A 25,786-nucleotide genomic window follows, 5' to 3' on the forward strand; every position below is an offset into this window, starting at 1 on the left:
GGTGAACCTAAATCTACTCATTCTTATTAGGTGATAAAGTTAATCTAGACTAAGCTAACCAATTATTAATAAAGGTGATGCTAAGTCTAATTTGATTATTATTTGCTAATTATTCTAGCTAAAGCCTAGGTTAGTTTGATTACTAACTCCTAAATTTATTAACTAGCTAGTCTAATTAATGCTAACTAAGGTTACATTAAACTAAACTAGATACAACCATTAATCACCATCATGGTCCACCATGTGAACTCTTGGCCGCCGCTTCCAATCGCCAATCACGTCCAATTGCTCATACAACCATTCGAATCAAGCATTAATAGACTCACACAATTGACAAACAATCAAGAAATGAGGAATTGAGCTTGGAAATTTGATTTCAACCATACAATTCGATTACCCATCCATATCATATAGCTAGGATTAATTAATTATCGCTAAGTGATAATTAACATTCACTTTGCATTTCACTAGCTCTTAGTTAAGTCCTAATCTCCAATCCTAAATTACCCGTCGAATCATACATCACTAATCGCAATTCAGCCTGACATACATCTAATCAGTCACACACGTGCTCAATTAAACATGCCTTAAGAATTAAGCAAATGATTAGTTGCCCAAAAGGGTAATTCTCATTTTTTTCCCTATTCTGCCCAATTATGTTTTAATCTATTTGACTAACCCAATGAAATTCAAGTTGAATGATTCTAGCGGCAAATGAAATCTTAATAAGTGCAGTTTAATGTTCATTCATATCATTTTCTCGAATTTTGACCGCATTTATCCAATTTTAATGATTTAACCCGTCCACTCAGAATCCAACCTGACCTGGACCTGGATTTCGAAAAATGTGGGAAAAAATAGTAAATGAAGTTCAAATGCCGCAAAATTTTAAAGGGAGCATCCTCAGCACGTGTTCATCAACTTTTATTTCATGACTTTTTGCAAAAGAGCCCTCCAAGAACTAGCAAAAATTATTTGAATAAACATTAAACTATTCTTATTAAGATTTCTTTTGAATAAGTGAAAAATTGGTATTGAAATTGAGTTGATTCGGCTTCATCATATTTGAACGAGGTTAATTGGCACTCTTTATAAAGGACCGGTTATGGCCCTAAACTTATGCTTAAGTAATGGCTAACCCGTCTCAAGCCCAAACTCTTAAAATTGGCTTGAAATTTCTATGTGTTACGACCCATGGATCAAATGTCAAATAATGATAAATTCTAAAAAAAGAATAGAAAAGAATGAATTTTAGAATTTTCCAGTTGAAGGTTGAAATTCTTAATTTGACCAAAAAGTCAACTCTTGATATTTTTTTGTAAAAATTAAGAATTGAAAGTCTAATAAAGCTTGCAAAAGATTGAAGGGAAAATTTCAATTTGGGGTCCAAATTGGGGCCATTTTCCCAAAATGGGTTCCAAGTGGACTTAGTGCCAAATTGATACCCAAAGTCCCCAAAAAGTATCAAATAAGGGTCTGGGTCGCTGGCCGGCCAAAATACCCGCCGGCCGGCGATCCCGCGACTGTTCCGGCGAACGGAACAGTATTTTTATATATTTTTTTTCCTTTTTTCTGTTTTTTTCTTTTCCTTTTCCTCTTTTTTTTTTTCTCCTTTCCCTCCGCCGGCCATTGTCGGGGCCGGCGGAGGTCGCTGGCCTCAGGCGGAGGCGGCCCTGGCCGGCGAGGGCGACCCAGGGCCGGGCGAGGGTCGCCCTCACCGGCGTCGGGCGAGGGTCGCTCGCTCGGGCCGGGCGGGCGAGGGCGCGCCTCGTCGGGCGGGCGAGGCGACCCTCGCCGCATCCGGCAGAGCATCCCTCGTCTGATCCGGCGAGGGTCGCCCACGCCCGCCCAGCCCGTGCGAGGGCGGCCTCGCCCGCCCGGCCCTCAGCGTGGCGCCCTCGCCCGCGCCGGCCAGGGCCGCCTCCGCTCGAGGCCTGGGCGACCTCACGGCCCCAGAAATCGGCATGAGGGAAAGGAGAAAAAAAAAAAGAGGAAAAGGAAAAGAAAAAAACAGAAAAAAGGAAAAAAAAATATAAAAACACTGTTCCGTTCGCCGGAACAGTCGCGGGATCGCCGGCCGGCGGGTATTTTGGCCGGCCGGCGACCCAGACCCTTATTTGATACTTTTTGGGGACTTTGGGTACCAATTTGGCACTAAGTCCACTTGGGACCCCATTTTGGGAAAATGGCCCCACTTTGGACCCCAAATTGAAATTTTCCCAAGATTGAATTGATGATTTTTTTTATATTTCAAATTTTCAAAAAAGTGTTGATCAAGAGAGTTGACTTTATGAGTTGATCAAAAGGTCAACCGAAAAGTCAACCTTGGATCATTGAGGAAAATGACTCCAAAGTTCAGATAGAATGCAATGAAACTTAAAAAACATTGAAATGACTTTTTTTTTGCCAAAATAGAGTTCTGTCTCAATCAGGAACCCTAATTTTGAGTTTTTTTTTATATTATATGATTTGTTGGCTAAAAATTAGGTGTCAACGTGAATATAAACTCATGCTTATTATTTTTAATTGTTAGTTAGCAGAATAGATGTGCAAGTGTGTGTATAGTGTTGGCTATTCCCGGCAAGGAACAATGGACCAAGAGACAAGGGAACGATATGGTTTTTATAGAGTGAAAAATGGTTACAAGGCTAGGTTATGCGACTAATTCCAAGGCTGAAGGGTGTAGCTGTGTTTTAGTTGGTGTCTTCTGTTGGTTTCTTATAGGGTGAATTTCCTCAAAAACCCTGAACTTTAGGTCAAGTCCCAAATTTGCCCTGAACTTTTTTTTGTCTCAGAAAAAACCCCCAACTTTAGGTCTAGTCTCAAATCTGCCTCGAATTTTTTTTTTTTGGTAACCGAGAATCCGCTACCATTCCCCGGGGACGAGCCCGCACAGGTAATCGGGGCGCCTATACCTCGGGGGAGACTAGCCAAGCAACCCACCGCCAGGGCCTCCCACTTAAATTACGGAACCAAGTGGGGATTCGAACCCAGAACCTCTCTGAGGGAAGGAAAGCGTCCACCAACTCGGCCATGCGCAGGTGGGTCCCGAACTTTTTTTTGTCTTAGAAAAACCCCAAACTTTACGTTCAGTCCTAAATCTGCCCCGAATTTTGTTTTATGTAAAAAAAATCAGGAAATTTCAATTTATTTTCAAAAATATACCCCGGTGATCTAGTCCTAACTTGACGTGGCACTTCCACGTCATAACAAATCCACATCAGCAAAGTAATAGGGCGATAGATACAAACTGACATCGCATTTCCACTTCGATAACAAATCAAACCAAATAAAAATTGTTGAAATTCTCCAAAATAAAATCATTCTAGCGTATGAAAGTTAGGGACGATAACAAATCCACCCCAAATTTTTTTTTTATTTAAAAAAAAAACCTAATTTTTAGGTTCAGTCCAAATTTGCTCCGAACATTTTTTTGTCTAAAAAAAAGTCCCATTACTTTATTGATGTAGATTTATTATTGACGTGGAAGTGCCACGTCCAGTTGGGACAGGATCACCGGGGTGTATTTTTGAAAAATAAATTGAATTTTGGTGATTTTTTTTTACATAAAACAAAATTCAGGTCAAATTTGGGACTGGACTTAAAGTTTGAGATTTTTTCTGAGACAAAAAAAAGTTCGGGGCAGATTTGGAATTTGACCTAACGTTAGGAATTTTTTAGGAAATTAGGCCGTTTCTTATATGCTCTTACACGAGCACCATCTAGCCTATTTATAGGCAGATATAACCGCCATACTCTTGTACAAGAGGTAAAGACAGGCTACGTGTCTTTCTTTTTAACCTATACACTCTTTTACTTTTATCCAAGATCTTTTTTCACAAAAGCTCTGGACAGCTCTAGACAACTCTACTAACCACCTGAAGACTAGATAATTTGTAAAATTCTTCTAGATTCTCTCGTAAATGGATCACTTCTTTAACACTCCTCCTTAATCCAAATCTTGAACTTGGCTTGTGGTGGTGCCCTAGTAAAATATCCGCGAGTTGATACTTGGTTTTGCAATATTTAAGCATGACCTATCTAGTACTTTGCACATCGCGTATAAAGTGATAGTTGATGTCGATATGTCTCGTTCTCCGGTAAAAGACTAGATTTTTTGAGATAGCTATCGCAAACTTTTTGTCGTGAATTTTTGGAATAGGGTCCGTTTATACTTCTCCAATTCCCCTAGTATTCTTCAAATTAAGCCATGAACATAGTTGTTTCCTATACGTAAAGTTTGTTTGAAAGTTGTTACTTTCTGATAAGTTGGAATTTCCTTTCCTTATCCAAACATAAAAATCATGTTGAAAATTACCGGTCTCCATCAGACACAAACTTACATTTTCATCGTGAAAAATTATTCGAGTGAAATGGTTATGTAACATAATTACTTGATATTGATACTTACCCTTCATGTGAAATATTACCTACCATATTTTAAAAATTAGTGATTAACAACATGTTAACAATACTTTCACTCTTGAAAGGTTATTACTTATCCTACTCCGGAGGATAAGTTACCTCTCTTGACTTTGGATGTAGTCCGAGTTTCTTTTCAAGTTGCTAATCACGTGGTGAAATTATAAGTTACCGCTAGTTTAAAAATTAGTTTTTCGTTAACAATATTTGCTACAATCAGATATCTACGAATACTTTTATTTTGACTTGCTTTGTTCAAATGAAAAGTTACTTGCAGTCGTGAAGGATACTGGAAACAATTGTTGATACATCACAAGGCATTTTCCAAAGGAGTAAGCTCCTGTATAAGTTAGTAATTATGTGTCAAATGATATTTTCTGTTACGTCTAATTAACGACCATGGGTAAACAGTTAGTGACATCAAGCGTATATTTTCAACGTTCAAAGCTGCGAACAACGTTAAATTATTGTAATTAGTGATCGTCATTGAATTAGCCTTGTCCAACATAGAGTAACCTTGGGGCTAGCCCACGGGCTAACTTTGTGGATAGAGCTCTTCTTGATGTGTGTGGACGATCCAATTTTTATGCATTCGCAAAATTGATCTAACCGACAATTCAATTATCCCACATTGCCTGCATACTGAATTGTTGTATTAACCACGTGGAATATGTTTCAGGAAGCCTTTCAAATTAATCAGTAGATTTTCATTCTAGAAAAGTAAGTTTTCCTATTCGTATTAATAACTAGTAATTTTACCAGGTGTAACTTTTCAAGGTTAAAGAAAGATTTAAATTTAGACGGCGACAAGGACGTTCCTTTAAATAAAATAGAAAAAGAGCTATTGCTATGATATCGCACCAAGCTGACTACAGAAACCAGGCAATCCAAGCTTCTACCAAAACCATATACAATTCTTTTACATTGCTTGGTTCTTTTCTCTTACACCCAGAAGCAAACCAAATGCTGCAGGGATTACCCAAAACTTTCAGTAAGGCATCAGCATCCGCGTATCCTTTGTAAAACGGTTTTACAAGGCCACAGCCAGCATAATATATATCACAACACTTCCTTCTCAAGCTTCAACACTGCCATAAAGGCTTCTTGAGGTACATCGACCTTGCCAATGGCCTTCATTCTTTTTTTCCCTTCAGCCTAATAATAGAGAAGATAAAGCTTACTCAGATTAACAAATCTTCCATAACTATCATCAATTTTCATGTGCATGCAAAAACATATGCATGCTTCAACATAAAACAGATTGCCAGAACAAAATTGAAGATGTCAAGTTTCACCAAGTGCATTTGGGTTTGGACCCACAATTACTGAAGAGATTATGCGATGATGACATGTGATTTAAGATAGATAAAAACCGAAAGACCAAAATTTTTTTGTCCCTCACATATATCGCATTAGTTAATGACTCTTCAATTCTATAAATTACTATCATCTTTTTATCTTAGTTAGAAGGCATATGTATTTGCTTTTGTATACAGAACCTGCATGGAAAGCTCCCTGATCAGTCGCATCACAGAATTTTAAATGAGTAAAAATTCAACTGTACGGTCAAGCAGACCTTTGAAATATTAGACCATCAAATCAAATACAAAAAACTTACAGAAAAGCCACAACACAGCACCGGATCACCATGTAGAAAATGGTTGGGATGCTTAAAAGACCAATTCGAACAATTTCTGACCCTTGCAATTTGTAGCATATTTATCCATTGATACAAGAAGGCAGAGAAATAAACCATCTTACATCCTGTCCTACCCCTTTCACTTTTTTGAGACTTCATCATGACAAATAGGGAAAATTCTATGTTGCCATATTAAAATTGTACTAGTACATGACTAATCCACTTGTATATATCAGAAAACAACAAAGGATGGATCTAATCCATCAAAGTTAAAAGCAATTCCTTGGATACCTTCACCTTTATTGGAAATGAGATGATTGTGTATGGGTGGTACGCACTCTTTTTAAATAGCCTTTATATTCAAAAGCCACCCAAAAAAAAAGGATTAAGTATCTTAACGTCTCGTGCCCAACATTAAACAAGGTTCCGCTTGACTATCAACTCCTATATATCTGTTCAAGCATATATACTCCAGTGAGATAACTACTGCTTTCGACATTTCTTTGATCTCTGCCTCATCCTCATGTGTTCCTAATGGTCTGATGAATCTTAATGCTTCATGCCCGAGGATAAACAAGGATTCCGCCTGAATATCAACACACATATATCTGTCTAAGCATATATACTCAAGTGAGATAACCATTGCTTCCAGTTGTTTCTTTGATCTCTGCCTCATCCTCATTTGTCTATAACGGCCGATAGTCTGCTGATGCAGTATTTCTTAATGAATTGTTATTGTGATTCACTGCCTAGGGCCTTAGATTGATATAGTTGGCCTAGGTCTCTAATTCCTGAGTGGAATTATAGCAGGTAGGTGGATGTGAGATCCAATGAGAATGAGTAGTCGAGGTAGAGGTCGAGGTCGAGGTCGTGTGGCCCCGCAAGCTAGAGTTGCAAAGGATCCCCGGGTTGATGGAATTCTGAGAGTACTACAAGAAGTTGGGATTTTAATGGGTAGGCAGACTGAAGAGCGGAATGCTACTATCGCTGCTGCTGCTGAGACCGCTGTTGCCGCCGCCAACGGAGCCAATGGGACTAATGGAAATCATGGGAACAATGTGAATGGTGGGAACCCTGGTCAAGGACAGGTAAATGCAAACAGACCGATGTCCAAGTTGGTCGAGCAATTTTTGAAGTTGAAACCCCCGGAGTTTGATGGGAGAGGTGATACTGAGGCTGCACCTAGGTGGGTGGAAGAGCTAGAGAAAGCTTTCGAGGTGCTGGGATGCACGGAAGAAGAAAAAGTAACCCTAGTAGTCTACCAACTTCAGGAAAATGTGAGCGATTGGTGGAGAGCCACTAGAGGTCAAGTGTTCCCCGCTGGTACTGCCCCGAATTAGACTATTTTTACCGAGACCTTCAATGGCAAGTATTTCTCGGAAAGTGCCCGAGAGCAGAAATTGGCAGAATTCATGAGGCTTCGCCAGGGTCAGATGTCGGTAGACCAATATGAGGCCGAGTTCACAAGGCTGTCCAAGTTTGCCCCAAGAATAGTAGAGGACCCAGCGGACAAAGCTAGGAGGTTCCGGGATGGGCTGAAGTCAGACCTCCGCAGTCAGATGATATCACTGAACTTGAGGGGTTATTACGAGATTTATGATCGAGCTCAAGCAATTGAGCGTGATTTGATGGATCGGGTTGCCGCCCCTAGATTGCGGTATGCCCCGGCTAGGGACTATCATCAAGTTGGGAAGAGACTAATGATGGGAAATAGTCGCTTCGTCCCTCCCGTTAGGAAGAATATCGGGAAGCCGGCTCACCATTCGTGTGACATTCCAAATTTCGGCCCATTTTTGGGATTTATAAAACGCGAAATTCGTCAGTGTGCTTATAGTAAAAATCTCGCCCGGGAACTGATCACTCTCGGTTATTGTTTTTAAAATTGAGATTTCGCTAGAATCGCACTCGATCGAATTTGGCCGTTATTTAGAGCCCAAATTTTGGTGTCGAATTTCTCAGAGTTTCGGGACGAATTTAATTGGACGGTGTCGATATTATTGTGGTCGGCCTCGAGATTGCTCGAAATATGTGAAAAATGGATTTTTGACCCGGTGCGAATTTGGACTAGTAGACCTCCCTCGTTATAGTTTGATTTAATTAATTTGACCTTTGTCCCTTATTATATTCGAGGTTTATTTTGGACTGGTAGATCATTTTCGATTTTGAATTTGGGCCATCGGATCGCAATTAATATTTGAATGAACGTTTATTTTTCTTACTCTCTCTCTCCCTCCCTCTTTCTTTCTCTCTCTCCTCCCCCTCTGCTGCGCACGATGGCCCCCCTGCACGTGTCTCTTCATGCTCATTTTCCTCAGACCTTCTCTCTCTCCTCTCTCTTCTTCTCTTTCCTTTCTTTCTCTCTTCTTTCTTCTTCTTCTTCCTTCTTTCTCCCGCACCTGGTTCTGCTCCTGCTTCTGCTCCTTCTCCCTGTTGCCCGACGCCGACCGCCTGAGCTCGCCTGGCCGCAGCGCGTCGTCGCCGTCGCCAACTAGCTCGACCGCCGCGCCGCCGTCCGCCAGCCGCCGCCCCCGACCGGCTGGTCTCCTCCCCTGCTCCAGATCTGGTTTTTCCTCCCTTCCGCGCGCGTGTCTTCCACTGCGCCGCCGTCCGCCGCCGCGCGCCTCACCGCCCGTCCGGCCGGCGTTCCCGTCGACCTGGAGTCGCCGTCCGTGCCGCCGATCGTCCCGAGCCCGACCGTTCCCATCTCTCCCGTCCCTTCTCTCTTTCCCTCCGGCTCGGGCCAGATCTGGCCGTGCCGGCGTTGCTCGCCGCCGCGAGCCGCCCCGGCCAACCGTCGCTGCCTCAATCACCGACCGCCACCCCACCGCTTGGCCGGCCACCCAGAACCACCCCCTCCCCTGTTCCGGCCAACCCAGCGCCTCCCCTCCCCTGTTCGGTCGTTCGGCCTTCTATTCGCCCGTCGCCGCCGGAGCTGCTGCTTGTTTCGGCGAGGCCTCTGCTCGCCCCTGCTGCTGCCGCCTCAGCCGGGACCCACCTTGCTGCCCGGCTGTGGTCGAGAGCCTCGTCGGGTCGCCGCTGCCGCTGCTGTCCCGGTGATTTCCCCGCTGCCCAGCCTCGTTTTCTTGTTTAAGTCAAGGTAAGCGACACCCTAAACCTTGTCTAGGACTTTGGGTATCAATAGACTTGTTTAGGGGTCGTCGGAGTAGAAATAGTGGCTGTTATGGACTGTTCAGTATGGATTGGGTGGCTGATTTGGTGCGGTTTAGTGAAGAAAATGGTGGTGAGTTCGGGATGGGTGATTGGGTTGGAACGTAGGCTGAATCAAGGTGGTTTATTGCTGATTTTAGGGTTAGTTTGGGGGCCGTTGATGCTGGAATTTATGCCGCGATTTTGGATTGTTCGTGTGTGATTCAATATTTGTGTGGCGATGATTCGCGTTAATTATTCGTGGTTGGTTTAATGTATATCATATGGGCTCGGGCTTGCAATGGTAGATGGGGTTTAATGGGCTAGAGTGATGGATGAATTAAGTGGCGTGTGTGTTTGCTTGACCAAGCCCGGATCGATCGGAGGGCTGCCAACCTGTAGGGTGTTGACCCGGGTTGTGAGCACGGACTTGGGACGTGTTGACGGCGGTCCGTGGAAAGGCATGAATGGCCGATGTGCCAAATGGATGCGGGCTTGAGACGTGTTGACGGTGGCCCGTTAAAGGTGTGTTGGACCGGGACGTGTTTACGTCGATCATTAGAATTGAGCCCGGATTGATCAGAGGGCTACGGACTTGGGACGTGTTGACGGCGGTCCGTGTGAAAGCATGAATGGCCGGTGTGCCAAATGGGCCTGATGCGTGTTTACGCGGGCTGTGAGAATGGACCTGAGGCGTGTTTACGCGGGTCGTGTGATTGGGCCTGAGGCGTGTTTACGCGGGCTGTGAGAATGGAGCTGAGGCGTGTTTACGCGGGTCGTGTGATTGGGCCTGAGGCGTGTTTACGCGGGCTGTGAGAATGGACCTAATGCGTGTTTACGTGGGTCGTGTGATTGGGCCTGAGGCGTGTTTACGTGGGCTGTGAGAATGGACCTGAGGCCCGTTGACGCGGGTCGTGGATAGTTGGTTGGGCACGTGTGCGTAATGTGAGTGGTTGGATTGGCTGGATGAATATGTGGATATTTGGTTGAATTGGTTGAATGTTGGATGTTTGGTTGGATTGGTTGAGTGCAAGTGTGGATGGCGCTCGAGTGATTGTGTTATATTCTCGGGATATTATTGCATATCATGATTTGACTAATGTGCAGTGTGGGCATGTGATTGGATGGCGAGGTAAGTCAATTTATGTGAATTATATATATGTAATCAGTTAGATTGCATGCTGAACTTGTCTGGGTACGCATTGGCCTATGTGGGGTTTAGGGGTCTGCTTATTGAGATTTATCTCATTCCCGTTGTTAAAAATTTTCAGTTTTGAAGTGACGGATAGTTGTCACGTGCGGTTCAGAGACCGGGAGTGACCTTGGGCATCTGATGCTTCGTTTCATCTTTGGATGCCCCTCTTTTGTATAGCGAAGTAAGATACCCAACCACTGTTCCCTTTTGATGTTGTGTATTTGAAATTGTTGTTTTGTGCTATCCCTTTGTTATTATTTGTTGTCTGGGTTATTTAATTTCCGCTTCCGCTTATGTTTGTCTTCGCGTGTTTCGTTTGGGTCGGCGACGCGTCCTGGGACGTCGCATTCAATACGACCATCGAAGGGGTGTCGCGAGCCCGTTGGGGTTCGGGGCGTGACAATTTGAATTCGACTTGTCGACTTTGTGGGGGAAGACACGGAAATGGGCCTTGCCCGAGTAGGGATGGAGTATGCTTTGGATGTGGTGGGCGAGGTCACCAAGTGAGAAACTGCCCGAACCGATAGGGTAGGCCGCCGATACAACTGTGGCAACCGTGAGTAAGACATCAAGCGGGAACCGCTCCGCCGAATGATCAGAATCGACTACGAGCATGAGGAAAAGTGTAAGTTGTGGCGGGGAAGGAAGCGGACAACTTGTCTTACGGATCTAAATGCGATGTATAAGGATATTTGGTGTATTATAAGTGTTTTTTTGAGAAATTTTAGATTTGAATGGTCATGCAAGACATATAATTGCTCATGGTAAATTGATGCAATCAGTTTATGTATTTTGGAATCACTAATGATATCCTTTGACAAGAGTTGGGTGAATGAGTTATTGCTTGGAAATTTCGGATTTTGTAAAGAACATGAGCGATTTACTTTGGGGAGACTGTTGGATTGAAATTGGATGGATTGAACTTTTTCTTTGAGGTATAGAAAGATAATTATTTTGTGGCTGACTAGTTAATTGAGGAACCAAGGCTAAAGGACATAGCCGAGGTGTGTAATCTTCCCGATGTCTTTCCTCAGGAATTGCCGGGATTTCCACCTAATAGAGAAGTGGAGTTTGTGGTTGAGTTGGCGCCATGGACAGAACCGATCTCGAGAACACCCTATAAGATGTCGTTGTCGGAATTAAAAGAATTAAAGGCCCAAATGCAGGAGTTGCTGGATAAGGGCTTTATTCGCCTGAATGCGTCTCCATGGGGAGCGCCGGTTTTATTCGTGAAGAAGGAGAACGGATCGTTAAAGTTGTGCGTTGACTACATACAGTTGAATCAGGTGACCATTAAGAATAAGTACCTATTGTCAAGGATAGATGATCTGTTTGATCAGTTACAAGGGGCATCGATATTCTCAAGGATCAACTTAAGGACTGGCTATCATCAATTGATGATTAAAAAGGAGGATATGTCGAAGACGACATTTAGGACAAAATATGGGCACTATGAGTTTACAGTGATGTCATTTGAATTGACTAACGCCCCAACTACTTTCATGGATTTGCTGAATCAGGTGTTTAGGGAATTCTTGGATCCGTCGTTATTGTATTCACCGACGACAGTGATAGAGGTTCGAAGTTTCTTGGATCTGGCAGGGTGTTACAAATGATTCGTGGAAAGGTTCTCGGCATTAACGACACTGTTGACGCAGTTATTAAAGAAGGAGACGAGGCTTGAATGGACGGATAAGTGTGAAAGGAGTTTCCAAGAGTTAAAGCGGAGATTGACGTTCGCGCCGGTATTGATAATCCCGTCAGGTCCGGGAGGATATGAGATTTACAGTGACACGTCGCTAAGAGGATTGGGATGCGTGCTAATGCAACACGGAAGAGTAGTGGCATACGCATTGCGACAATTGAGACCGCATGAGCTGAATTACCCGACGCACGACTTGGAATTGGCCGCGATTATATTTGCTCTTAAGATTTGGAGACACTACTTGTGTGGGGAGAAATTTCAGATTTATACGGGCCATCAAAGTTTAAGGTACTTGTCTCCCAAAAGGAATTGAACATGAGACAGCGCCGTTGGATGGAACTCCTTAAGGACTATGATTGCGAGATTATGTATCATCCCGGAAAAGCTAATAAAGTAGCGGATGCACTGAACCGAATCCAAACTAAGATTAAGGATTTATAATCGACGGACCCGGAGATTCAAAAGATTCTGGGTATGGATGTCATAAAAAGGAACTCGGACTTTCAGGTATCCGACGATGGGATTCTGAAGTTCCGTGGACGGTTATGTATACCCGGTGATGCAGAACTGAAGGAGAAGATTTTGTCAGAGGCTCACCGTAGCAATTATAGTATTCACCTGGGTAGTACGAAGATGTATCAGAACTTGTGACAGCATTATTGGTGGAATGACATGAAAGTGGATGTGGCCAAGCACGTGGCCAAGTGTTTAACATGTCAGCAAGTGAAGGCACAACATTGCAAGCAGGGTGGAATGTTGCAGCCATTGGAAATTCCCGAGTGGAGGTGGGAACACACCACGATGGACTTTGTAATGGGATTACTGAGGAGTTAGAGGGGTCATGATTCGATTTGGGTGGTAGTCGACCGATCGACAAAGTCAGCACATTTTTTGCCGGTGCGAAAGGACTTCGCCTTAGAAAGGTATGCCGAGATATACGTGCAACAAATAGTCCGTCTTCAAGGAGTGCCAGTGACGATTACCTAATACCGTGATCCTAAATTCACTGCCGCTTTTTGGAAAAGTCTTTATACGGCATTAGGAACGAAGTTACAATTTAGCACGACCTATCACCCCCAAACGGATGGCCAGTCTGAAAGGACGATTCAAACTTTGGAAGACATGCTGCGAGCATGTGTATTGGATTTTAAAGGTAGTAGGGAGGAACAGTTGCATTTGGTTGAATTTGCTTACAACAATAGCTACCAGCAGAGTATCAGAATGGCACCGTTTAAAGCGCTGTATGGCAGAGCTTGCAAAACATCTGTTTGTTGGGATTAAGTTGGTGAGAGGAGCATCACGGGTCCCGAGTTGATTCAGCAGTCAGTCGAAACAGTCAAGGCGATTCGGGATAGGCTTAAGACCGTTTAGAGCCGCCAAAAGAATTATGTAAACCGGAGACGTAGGCCTTTGGAATTTCAAGCAGGAGACCACGTTTTCCTCAAAGTATCGTCGATGAGAGGATTGTTACGGTTTGGCAAAAAAGGGAAGTTGAGCCCGAGGTACGTGGGTCCATTCGAGGTCTTAGAGAGAATTGGCACCTTGGCCTATTGTCTCGTACTACTGCCGAATTTATCCTAAGTACACAATGTGTTCCACGTGTCTATGCTAAGGAAATATGAACCAGACCCGACCCACGTGCTAAATTACGAAGAAATAGACGTGGATGACAAAGTGTCGTACGTGGAAAAGCCAGTAAGGATCGAGGATAAAATGGAGCGAGTGTTGCGGAACAAGACAATTCCAATGGTCAATGTGATTTAGGAGCACCATGAAACCAAAGGTGCGACATGGGAAAGCAAAGAGTTGATGCGACACCAATACCCCCATTTGTTTGAATAGTTGGGTTGGATTGCAAATTTCGAGGACGAAATTTTTGTAAGAGGGGAAGAGTTGTGACATTCCGAATTTCGGCCCATTTTTGGGATTTATAAAACGGGTATTTCGTCAGTGCGCTTATAATAAAATCTCGCCCGGAACTGATCACTCTTGGGTTATTATTTTTTAAATTAGAGATTTCGCTAGAATCGCACTCGATCGAATTTGGCCGTTATTTAGAGCCCGAACTTTGGTGTCGAATTTCTGGGAGTTTCGTTACGAATTTAATTGGACGGTGTCGATATTACTGTGGCCAACCTCGAGATTGCAAAAAATAGTGGAAAAGTGAAATTTTGGACCGGGTGCGGATTTGGACTAATAAACCTCCATCGTAGTGTGTTTTATCTGGTGTCCGTGTTTCAAATCCTAATTTATTAATTAGGGTTTTTTGTGACCGTTAGATCGACTTCGAATTTGAATGTGGGCCGTTGGATCGCAATGATTATTTGGACTTTCTCTCTCTCTCTCCCCCCTCTCCGGTCACGTCCCTCTGCCGCGCGCCCCCATGCGCACGTTTTCTCTCTCTCTCTGCCATGCAGACCCACTGTCCCCCCCTTCTCTCTCTCTCCTCCTTTTTCCTTTTCTTCTTCTTCTTCTTCCTCTTCTTCCCTTCTTCGCCCGCGACTTCTGCTTCCTTCTTCTACTTCTGCTCATTGTTCGCCTCCCTCTCACCGCCCAGCCACCGCACGCCGTCCGACCGCCGCCGCCCGTCATCCGCCCGGCGACAGCCGCCGCCGCTGCTCGCGGCTCACTCCTGGCCGCGTCTCCCTCCCTCACCCTGCTCTGTTTCGCGTGACCAGGGGGTTACGCCGACGAGCGGCCACGTCGGTGCCGTCCCAGACCACCACCCTAGCTCGGAGACGCCATCGGTGCTGCTGCTCGTCGCCGTCCGGTCGCTCGCCCCAGCCCGGGGCCGTCGTCACCGCCCCTCCTCTCCCTTTTCTTCCCCTGTTCACCCGGCCATTGGTCGTGCCGGAGCCGTGAGCGACCAAATCCGCCGGGGCGCCGCCCGTTCAGCCTCCGACGCCGCTGCTGCCTTGCTGTCCGCCCAGCTACGGGCCGCTCGCCATCGCTGGCTTGCCGTTCACGCCCCCACCCAGCTATTCCTTCTTCCTCCTCTCCTCTTCGTGGGCGCCCGACCAGCAGCTACCGCGGCTCGCTCTTCCGCCGCGCGTCGTCCGCCGTGGCCGCCGTCCATTTGGCCCGTCGCCGCCGTTGCTGCTGCTGCTCCGGCAAGACCCCCGGTTCCCCCTTCCCCTGTTCTGGCTTACCCCCTGCTCCGCCTCGCCAGTCATCACTGCGCGCCGCCGTCTTGGCCGCCGCTGCCCTCACCGGCTCGCCACCACCATCCCGTCCTCCGCCTTGCTCTGTCGCCGGCCCTGCTACTGCCGGCGCCGCTGTGGCCACCGCCGTGCTGCCTCCTGCTCCGGGCATCTGCCCCTCCCCTGTTTCTTGCCGTCGCTCTTGCTGGCTCTGTTCTTCACTGTCCAGCCAAGCAGCCGTTGGCCCTGCTGTTCCGGCGACGACGCAGCTGCTTCAGCCTCATCCCCTGCCCGCCATCCCAGCCGCCGCTTGCCCTGCTGTCCCAGCGACGACGTGGCTGTTTCGGCTTCTTTCTCCGCTGCCCTTGACCGGTTTTCTTGTTCCGGATTGAGGTAAGCGGTCTCCCTAATCCTCGCTTAGGATTATAGGTATCCTTGGACTCGTTTAGACTTGTTGTGTGATCGAATAGGGGTTATTTAAGGCTAATTTGCGCGCTGAAATGGGTGGACTGTTTATGGCTGGATTATGGTGTGAGATTGGTTGATTTGGAGGTTGGATTAGGGGTAATCTAAGGCTGAATTAATAGCTGGCTTGGGTGCTGAAGTTGTGGGTGGATATCATTGAGTTTATAGATTGAAATGTGCATTGAAAGGTGATGTAATGTTGATCATGGGGTGGCTGAATTGTTCGCTATCCGTGTGGTGGAAGTTAATGCCCAAATGTGTGTTGATTGTGTTAAGTGCGGGTTGACTTTGTCGGCTTTAATGCGACTGAACATGCTTGGTGGTATGTGACTTGATCCGTTCGATTTGTGACTTATTTAGTGCGTGTTTGTGAGCTGAAGTGGAGGATTGGAAATTGAGTACGTTGAGTGATGTTGGTGGGTTTATTGAGCGGAATGTGGGTTAAAATGTGTTGGAATGGCGAGCTAAGTGTGGCTGGTGGTTATTTGAATTACGGGCTGATTTAATGCTTGATATTGTGTGCTCACGTGGTGATTTGATGACGAGTAATGGCTGACCTTGATTGACTGTTTGTGAGTGTGCGGGTGTGACTGTTATTTGGTGGAACTGTGGCCTCTTCGGCGTAAGTATGGCGAATTGTGTTGTGGTCGTTTGGAAATGGTTGTGTGATATTTGATTCTGTGAAAGACGTGAAATTGATTGAATTAAGTGGCGTGTGTGCTTGCTTGAAAAACCCGGATTGATCAGAGGGCTGCCAACCTGAGGCGTGGTTACGCGGGTGTGGCGAGAAAGGCAATAAAAGACCTGAGGCGTGTTTACGCGGGTCATTGGAGGATGCTGAGCCTGAGGCATGTTTACGCGAGCCGTGGAAGGAAAGTTGGACCTGAGGCGTGTTTACGCGGGTCATTGGAAAGAAAGTTGGGCATGAGGCGTGTTTACGCGGGCTGTGAGAATGGGCTTGAGGCGTGTTGACGCGGTCAGTGAGAAAGGACCTGATGGGTGTTGACTCAGGTCGTGAGAAAGTTAGATGGATGGACATGATGTGGATTGTCCTTGATTGAATTGGGTGAACGCACGTGTGTATGACGCTCGAGTGATTGTGATGTGTTCTTGGAATATTATTGCTTATAGTGATTTGACTAATATGCAGAGTTGGCGCACGATTAGAAGTGAGGTAAGTATGTTTATGTGATTTCTAGTACGTCGATGGTTAGATTGCCTGTTGAGACTTGTCTGGGTACGCATTGGCCTAGGTGGGGTTTAGGTGTCTGCTTATTGAGATTTATCTCATCCCCCGTTGTTAAACATTTTTCAGGTTTGGAGTGACGGATAGTCGTCACGTGCGGTTCAGAGACCGGGAGTAACCTTGGGCATTTGACGCTTCGCTTCATCTTTGGATGCCCCTCTTTTGTATAGTGAAGTAGGCTACCCAACCACTGTCCCCTTTTGATGTTGTGTATTTGTGAATGCTGTAGTGCTATCCCTTGTCATTAACTATCGTCAGGGTTGCTTAAATTTCGCTTCCGCTTGCGTACGTATTTGTATGTTTCGTTTGAGTCAGCAACATGTCTTGGGATGTCGCGTTCATTACGACCGTCGGAGGGGTGTCGCGAGCCCGTTGGGGTTCGGGGCGTGATAGAGTGCGTGTACACTTTTGAGTGGCCTGGATATACGAGTATTACTTAGAGCAATCTTGATTTTTAGGACTTGATGTAAGATTCCCCGAAACCCGTCTATTCTCTTCCCATAATGGCAAGGATAAATGAAAGTTTAAAGCTCAAGCATAGTATATAAAAACTGGCCAGTAAAAATTACAGAACGTTATGAGATGAAACCACCGGCATGAGCTGCATTGGCCTCTAAAACACATTGAAGATTATAATCTAAAGTACGTGAAAGAGCACTTTATTTAAGTCCTGATGGACACATTCATAGAACTCATCAAGAGAGACAAGGCAGCTTCTTCAGTTCTCAGTGGGAGGCTTGTGGGGTGGCTTGTGGGGGAAAGGAGGGCCCTTTGGCTTCTTCTCTGGGGGGTGCTCAAACGGTGGCTTGTGCTTCATCGGGGGCTTCTCGCTCTTACCCTTTGGTGGCATGTGCTCCTTCTTGGGCGGCTTGTCGTGGAAAGGAGGGCCCTTCGGCTTCGGCTCTGGGTGGTGCTCAAACGGTGGCTTGTGCTCCTTCGGCGGCTTCTCACCCTTACCCTTTGGTGGCTTGTCCTCCTTCTTGGGCCGCTTGTGCTCGGGGAACGGCTTGTGATCCTCCTCAGCGACCTCCTCGGCGAGGATATGGCCGTGTGGGTGGTGGTGATGTGGAGGCTTGTGCTTGGGCAACGGCTTGTGTCCATCTTCCTCAGCATACTCCAAGAGGAGTCGGCCGCCGCTGGGGTGGTGCTTGTGGGGCGGCTTGTGCTCCTTCGGGGGCCTTTCCTTCTTGAACGGGTGGTGGCGGTGGTCGAGCTCCTCCGCGATGGCGCCCGTGAGGAGCACCAGGCCTAGGAACAACACTAGCAAGTACTTGAGAGACATGGTTTTCTGTTGCTAGTTTGGGGCAGTGAAGAGTGAAGTGAAGTGAAATGGCGGGAGGGTTGGGTTATATTTATAGTGTCTTTGCACCAATGATGTCAGCACACGTGTCACTCTAGGTTTGGACTGATTGGTCTTTGAAATTTGGACTTAAAAGAGTGTGAAAATCAAGGTTCTGTTTTTAGAGTGTGTGCGGCCTAGAGAAAGTGATTGCTTGATTGATGGGGCCAAAACGAGTTGAAAAGTTTGACAATTTGGCTTAGCCTCTCGCTCGAGATTGATCCATGGGGACCCTTGCTTGCTCCGGAAGAAGACAATGAGCATCACCGCCATGGAATAATAGAAGATTGCAGTGCTTTTGCTAACTTATCTTTGCATGCATGCAAATATTTTAGAAGATTAAATTTAGGAACACAGAGCATATATGAAAGATGTTGGTGCAAGGAAGAACTCATGGGAAAATGATGGAAGGTATAAAGATTGATTTACAAAATGGATTTATCAAGCGGATGGAATGAATTGTGGACCAAGAACCGCCCCGACCGTTCTCTTGTATCTCAATCCGTGTCATTTGCTAATGAGAGGTCGGATTCACTTCTAAATAATAAAAATGAGCAGGATATGTAAGTGTTGAGATTATATACTTTCACATAGAGTCTACCCCGATTTTCTTAAATTAATATTTATAAGTGATTTTTCCCATACTCCTTGTGCTAATTAATGATCGGATGGGTACATTGTGTTTATATTACTGGATGAACTTAACATTATATATGCAACCATTTCCTCCAAAAGCTGAAGTTGTTTGATTATGGTGTAGAATATATTTTATATCTTAACCAATTGAGTCATCTTGAAACGCAATAACATGTTACAACCCCATAAACATGGATCGATTTCAACACGAGGCGATCGAGCGGGCATGTCTGCGAGGGGCATTCTTGCTTGGGTTGAGACTTGAGAGTCAGAAGGAAATCTCATATCAGACCTTTTGCTGATGCCCCTTGTAGCTATGCTTCTGGCTTTAAGGATTTGAGTCAAAAGTTGCTGCTATTAGAACCTAGTAGTGTAAAAAAGGCCGGCGCCGGACCGACCCGGCTCGACCCAGCCTAACCCTACCCTAAAATTTCGGGTTTTTTGGGTCGGGCCTTAGTTTTTCTGGGGTGGGGTTTAAGGTGTGGGTATTGTCAAGGTAGGGCCGGGCCGGGCCAGGCCGGCGTGGGCTTTTTTGACACCACTAGGGCCAGAGTGAGCGGCAAAGAGAACATATCCCTCTCTCTCTCTTTGCGCAAGCGCGACGGACCCGATCGCCCCTCTGCTCGCCGTTGATTTCTGTTCCGATGCCTTACACGGCCAAGTCCTCTCCTACTGGCGCTTCTTCGACTCGATCCGCGATCTGGGTCTCCTCCGCGACCTCTCCAAGGTCCTCTACGTCTCCGCCGAAACCAGCCACGAGGTCATGGCGCTGTAGTTGAGCGTCGCCGACGTCAATGGGGTCGAATTGATTGACTCGCCACCTCTTGTAAGCCGCGCTGATCCGCACAATTTACCCTTCTTCGACTGGGTTTTCGATTTGGCGTTTAGTGGGAATTTGGAGGAGGCTCTGTTCCTGTTGCGGTTTATGGCGGAGATGGAGAGGACGGTGAGGGTCAGAGGGTCAGCGGGGCTTGTGTGGCGGTCTTTGAGGAGTGTGGTGACGCGGAGGTAGAGGAGATTGTGAGTTTGTTTAGGAAGTCGAGATTTGCTAGAGGCGAATTTTTGCCCCCCAAATGTTCTCTCTTTCGAATGTGCAAGCGAAGGGTTCTGTTTTGGGAGCTCAAGTTCTGATTCGCAATATGTCTTTTTCAAGATGGGTTAGTGTCATTTTTGAAGTTGAAGCTCGTGTAATGTTTCTTTCAAGTGAATGCATTTTCATGAGATCGTCTAGCCAGGAGATATTTGACATTTTTGAGTTTATGCTTTGCCATTTTGTCTATTTTGATGGTTTGATCTTATTAAAATGCAGTCTTTTGGTGGAGAATGAGTTTCAATTATTGAGTAGTTCAGCTGATATTGGTAGAAATACTTTGACTCGCTGTCAGGTTGGAGATCCCGTGCTTCTTGACTTGTTTGGACACTTCTTCATACTGGGCTATTAAGAGTTCGTCTCTACATTTGTTGACCTTGCAATTAGGTAGGTCTCTTCTATCTAGACCATGATTAAGTTCCGTCTTAATATTTTACATTTTGAATTAACTAGTTGTGCGATAGTGAAGGCCCTTGATTGACACTTTTCCTGCCAAGATGAAGTACGAGTGGAAGCGGCATTTAGAGGCTTGGAGATACAGATCTGATTTAGACTATGAGCATGAGCTATGAGGATGGATAGCCGCAGGACAAGATCTTTGTCAAATGGGTTGCTGAACATACTGGGGTTAAGTGTAAATTGTCCATTTTAGGGGAGGAATTGTTGGAAATGCTAGCAGGAGGAAATACTGGGGACAAAAAAATATGGCCACAATTCTCATTCCTTCCCTTTTCACTGATTTCACTTTCTTTTTGTCCTTACTCTTTTCCCAAGCACAGTGCAAGTGTCATCTGTTGGAGGACAGGTCTTTCTACCCTTCCATTTGAGCTGTTGAGTTCCTGTCTTTAGCATCTGTCTGATCTAATATTCCAATTGTCAGATCTGCTCGACATTAACTTATCATGCTTGAACGTGATTAAACTGTCCTACACTCTACCTTTATATATATGGACTGCTGTGGGAGGCTTATGTAAATAGTGTTATTTTTGACTTCTTGTTCTTTTGTTCCTGCTTGGCGTAGCAACATACATAGAATAACTAGAGGTTAGGAAAGTGAGATTCATTTTACCACCAGAGTCAATGAGAGAACGTTGTTTATTACTCCCTCTGTGTTTGCACTGTTGTTGGGAGTAGACTGAAATGAAGATTGAGGTTAGTTTTCTGAGATCATTGTCCCACCCATTTGCACCATGAAACTTTCTGTTTATGTGCATTATGATTCGATTCTTATCCCACTGTCACGACGTGCTCGTGCTTCTACATTCTCTTGCAATTTCTCAAGCTCTCACCTCAACAATCTTCACAAGATCCCATCTAACATGTTCAGAAAGGAGGCAAATACAAGATTCCCTGTACGAGCTCGAGAGTCACAAGCCAATTCAAGTGACGAACATGCAATATAATAAGAACAAAAATGGGGAAATCTGAGGTGAGGGTTGATTCCATGATCATACATATTCAAGGTTGACACCCATTTTCCAATCTATCTACCAAAAAACAAAAAAACCTGAAACCTGACCCGGACTGACTTGACCCGACCCCGTCTCTTGGGGTGTATGCTGAACAGGGTCTCGGGTCGGGTTAGGTATAATGAAAACCCGACCAGACCCGATCCGATCCGACCCGACTCGACCCATTGACACCCCTTAGTAACCTCCGCTTTCAGAAAGTTGATTTGTACTCGCCATATATAATCATAAATCCAATGATTTATTTGCTTTTCTGATTGAAATGCGTATGTCGCTGTAATAATGTTGCTATGAAAATTGATTTTTGTACCGACAGCATATAAGTTGAAAACCGAGTGTGTTTCTTTTCACGAGGCTTCGTGTCCCACATCCACATGAAACCCTAGAATCAATGTCACATTCCGCTAGAGGAATATTTTCATTTTTCATTTTTCGTTGGCTAGAATATAGTTAATGATTTTAATTAATAGTGCACAATATTAAATGTTATTTTCGTACGTAAATATACTGTGCACCATGCATGGTGTGCTTCTATTCATTTCCCATTGCAACGGTGGACTTTAAAATAGAAAAGCTCCGGACATGAAAGACCTCGAAATATCCAACAAGCTTCATAAATCATTAAGATCGAGCTAATAAAATTTGCAATCACTCTTGTTGAAAATATCCCACGTCACTAGACATTATAGGTAATATGCTCTTTATATATATGCGGTCTCCGTTCACTTATTAATTTAAATTTTAAATTAGACTTTCAAATATGATATCGGAATTAGGGTTTCATCCCTTTCGCACGTGCATCTAACCCCGTTAGTCAAATTTCACGTATCACTCCTAATTTAGTGTAAAAATATTACATATACTTTATACATATATATATGTGTGTGTGATTTCCTTCGATTTATTAGTCTAATCTTTTGCGTCGGACTTTTAAATAATTCCAATCAACGGGGTTGCCGTGGTATTCAATGAAATTGTGTTTCGCGTTATTTAACTTGTAAATAGTTAGAAAATGTGGCGTCACTGCCCATCTCAGCTGGGAAAGTGACCTTAAATTAGGGCAGCCCCGAGACAAGGGAAAGGGCTACAGAAACCTTGATTAGACAAGGGGGGCCATCCTTGGAAAGATACTGTTCCCATTGGAGCCAAAAAGGACACCACGCGTTGGTCACGTGAGCTTGATTTGCGTGACTTCTTTCGACTCGACAGTGCCGACAGTTTGGGATGGTCGTGCCTTGCGGCTTGTGGTGGCAGACAAGAGTGTAAAAAAGGGTGAATTCCGATCCAATCCGAACCGCTCAAATCAAGTTTCTTTGGATCGGGCCGAGTCGGGTCAATCTTATATGTGTTTCATCTTGTCGAAACACCAAAATGAGAATCGTTCGAGTTGGATACTGATCCGAAACACGAAATTATTATTTTTCTAAAAAATGGTGAGAGAAAGAACCAAATCTGCAATTAACACAATTCCTTCTAAAAATCTCCTTTGATTTTCATGAGTTAAGATCGTTTCACTTTGCACTCGAGTCATTTTTTATTCATGGGTTAACAACGGTCTGACAAAATTTTAGAATAGACGCGGGATGGGTAAGATTTTGATTATACAACCTATTTGTTCAGTGATTTTCAATAAATGCCAATAGAAGGAAGGTCTTTTAATTTGCCAATTCACCTTGTAAGTCTTGAATTAGATTTTGTCTTAGCCTAAAGAGGCCAACCCGAACCTTAGCATATCCCTTAAAGGCTACACCGACCACGAGGTGTAAATGGAATTTGGGTATTGTCGGGACCAGGGTAAGAAAAAGATTATGACCGAACAGGGGGCTGGCGAGTGCGGATATCGGCACGCCAAAATAAGGAATGCATGAGTGGAATCCGTCCTATTATGAGATAAGAGGATAATACAATTAAATCCAAGAAATCTAATGGCTTGCCCAAGTTATGTAACCACAGCTTGTTAAATCCCATAGGGTCCAAAATCGATTATCATCTTGTCCATCCGATCCCCTCTTGTTCTCCACTTATTCAATGTCTAAGAAGCTCACTAGGGTCGCTGTCATAGCTGAGATCAGCAGTGACGCCGCGCAATGAGCACTTTAAGAAGAAAGGGGCGACCTTTACACGTCGCATAAAATCTAACTGGAGAATTCAATACGTAGCATGCATTAAAATGCTTCAGAAGAGCTATGAATTAGCTTTCGGCTTTTTGTCTACGGCATCTTTTCTTACCTCCCCCAAGTGTTATGCTTATAAATCAATGCCTAACGTTAAAGTCATGTCCCCCTCAATGGAAATCCCTCCTGAATTCCGTCTCGATAAAGTTTGGTGCACATTCTGTGGGTCAATGTGATTGCAATTGCTTCAGGAGATGGGGACATGGCTTCCCTGATTTCAGTTAAAAATTAGAATAAGATTAGACAAACGGCTACCTAGTCTATCTTGAAATGATATTGTAATCCAAAAAGGGAAGCATCAAATTCAAAACCCTAAATGGTTTCTTTAGTGAGAAGCTTGCTTAAGTTTTCGGATTTGAATAATGACAAAAAAAATCACAAAAAACTCCAAACTATGCCCAATATGATATATTTACCATAAATTTTTTTATGATATAAAAAACTTCAAACTATACTTACTATGACACATTACCCTAAACTTTTTTTTGTGACATAAAAAGTCCCAAACTTGTACATATGTGATATATTTACCCTCCGTCGAAATTACGTTAGATGATTTTTCAGCCAAAATAAGGTTATTTTTTATTTCACTTATGCCACACGGGCACAATATCAACACTGTTTGCTTTTTAGTATCCGTATAAGCATATTTTTAACGGATTTCATTGACAGAATTTTGACGGAGGATAAATGTATCACACAAGTATAAATTTGAGATTTAAAAGTTTAGGTTAAACGTGTCATAGTTGGTGTAATTTAGGATTTTTTGTAGCTTTTGCTCTTGAATAATTATATTTATGTACCCTTTCAGGGTCACCCTTGGAAGCACGGACCTTTGCACTGTATTGATTGCTCGGTATGTGTAGGACAAAACCGCTTCCACATCCGGCGAACGACTAGCCGCAGCATTTGAACATTGTTTTGATGTCACCAAGAAGCACAGACCTATGTCCTCCGTTAGTTACCTAATTTGCATGGGATGGGAAAACTTTCACATCGTGAAGGATTAGTCGATTGTCAATGGTCGCCAGACACCCGCAACGTGGTGTTCACATTCTTCTTTCATGTAGTAATATACGTCTTCAATTTCAACCAATTTGTCAACCTTATCACACTTTACGTTTCCATCATCTTTATCATCATGGTGGCATCAAAACATGAAGATAGACTGTGTTATCGTATCAGGACAAGAGCATCTTAACGGTTTGAATTATTAAAATAGAATTAACTTTACGACTACGTACACTGGAGAAGAGAATATGATGTGCTATTGCACCTTTTGCTTTTCTTTTTCGGCCGTGACTTTCTTTCCATGTGTGGAAAGTTATTTGAAATTTTTATCAATCTATCCTTGAGTAGTATGGATGAAAGATGTGTATGCTTGAAGATAACTAACATATGTGAATGAATTTCTACTTAAAAGTGTGGTTTTGATAAATTTTCCCATTTTGATGATAGATCTAATTAAAAAAATTTGTGTTGAGTACACTGACATAACGAGAGCAGACGGTTTTTGAGATATATCAATGCCGATAGTCTACCATAAGACGACCATGCATCATATTAAGGGTTTGTATCAACTTAATGTGTAATGGACGATTTTTTATTGTACTGCATTACTGCATAAATGGAATATGTGTATGCTTGAAGAGAACTAACTCATGTGAATGAATTTTCATGTATCATCGATCTAAAGTGTGGTTTCGATAAATTTTTCCACTTAATGATAGACTTAATAAGAGTTTGTGTCAAGTTCACTGACACCATGAGATCGATAGTGTTTGTGTAATAGAATTCTTCACTGACGATAGAATTACTAAAATTCTTATGCCTGAATCTCGGAAATTCCTTAGACTTGCGCACTTGATTGATATCGATGTTCTTATGTGACGAGCAAAAATCACATGGCATAGAGAGAGTAAACAACTTCATTACATCATCGAACATATTGCACCTCCTAAGAGTATAAGAAACAATTTTAGCTTGACTTATCTGAGGTAGGCACGGTGCAACTTTAGCTTATCTATTTAACCCGCCGGATGCTAGTGAGGGTGGACCTCACCATCATCGGGCGAGGCCCGACATGGCCGGCCCTTGCCTATGGGTGGTCGCCACGGCT

At 44.2% G+C, this 25,786-nt stretch overlaps 2 protein-coding genes and 1 long non-coding RNA gene across 3 annotated transcripts; 2 read left to right on the forward strand and 1 right to left on the reverse strand.

Moving 5' to 3' along the window:
* The first annotated feature begins 7,011 nt into the window (after positions 1-7,011).
* On the forward strand, positions 7,012-15,617 carry LOC130139652 (uncharacterized). The gene is made up of 2 exons (XM_056317108.1): positions 7,012-7,149; positions 14,787-15,617. The coding sequence occupies exons 1-2, from the start codon at positions 7,012-7,014 to the stop codon at positions 15,615-15,617; spliced, it is 969 nt and encodes a 322-aa protein (XP_056173083.1).
* A 2,060-nt stretch (positions 15,618-17,677) lies between these two features.
* Positions 17,678-18,241, reverse strand: LOC115688950 (early nodulin-75-like). Its single transcript, XM_030614914.2, has one exon. The coding sequence runs from the start codon at positions 18,239-18,241 to the stop codon at positions 17,678-17,680; it is 564 nt and encodes a 187-aa protein (XP_030470774.1).
* A 1,272-nt stretch (positions 18,242-19,513) lies between these two features.
* On the forward strand, positions 19,514-20,999 carry LOC115688952 (uncharacterized). Its single transcript, XR_008816721.1, has 3 exons — positions 19,514-19,760; positions 20,320-20,411; positions 20,494-20,999. It is a non-coding gene; the product is annotated as an uncharacterized LOC115688952 (long non-coding RNA).
* The last annotated feature ends 4,787 nt before the right edge of the window (positions 21,000-25,786 follow it).

Source organism: Syzygium oleosum, unplaced genomic scaffold (assembly GCF_021117445.2).
Source record: "Syzygium oleosum isolate NSW1041296 unplaced genomic scaffold, Sole_v2.1 Sole_v2.01, whole genome shotgun sequence".
Classification (NCBI taxonomy): Eukaryota; Viridiplantae; Streptophyta; class Magnoliopsida; order Myrtales; family Myrtaceae; genus Syzygium; species Syzygium oleosum.

Bases quoted from the DNA above. Each gene is read 5' to 3' on its own strand.
- LOC130139652 (XM_056317108.1), top strand. From the start codon at position 7,012: ATGGGTAGGCAGACTGAAGAGCGGAATGCTACTATCGCTGCTGCTGCT. The intron at 7,150-14,786 runs GTAAATGCAAAC...TCGCGTGACCAG, and splicing joins GGAACCCTGGTCAAGGACAG to GGGGTTACGCCGACGAGCGG.
- LOC115688950 (XM_030614914.2), bottom strand. From the start codon at position 18,241: ATGTCTCTCAAGTACTTGCTAGTGTTGTTCCTAGGCCTGGTGCTCCTC.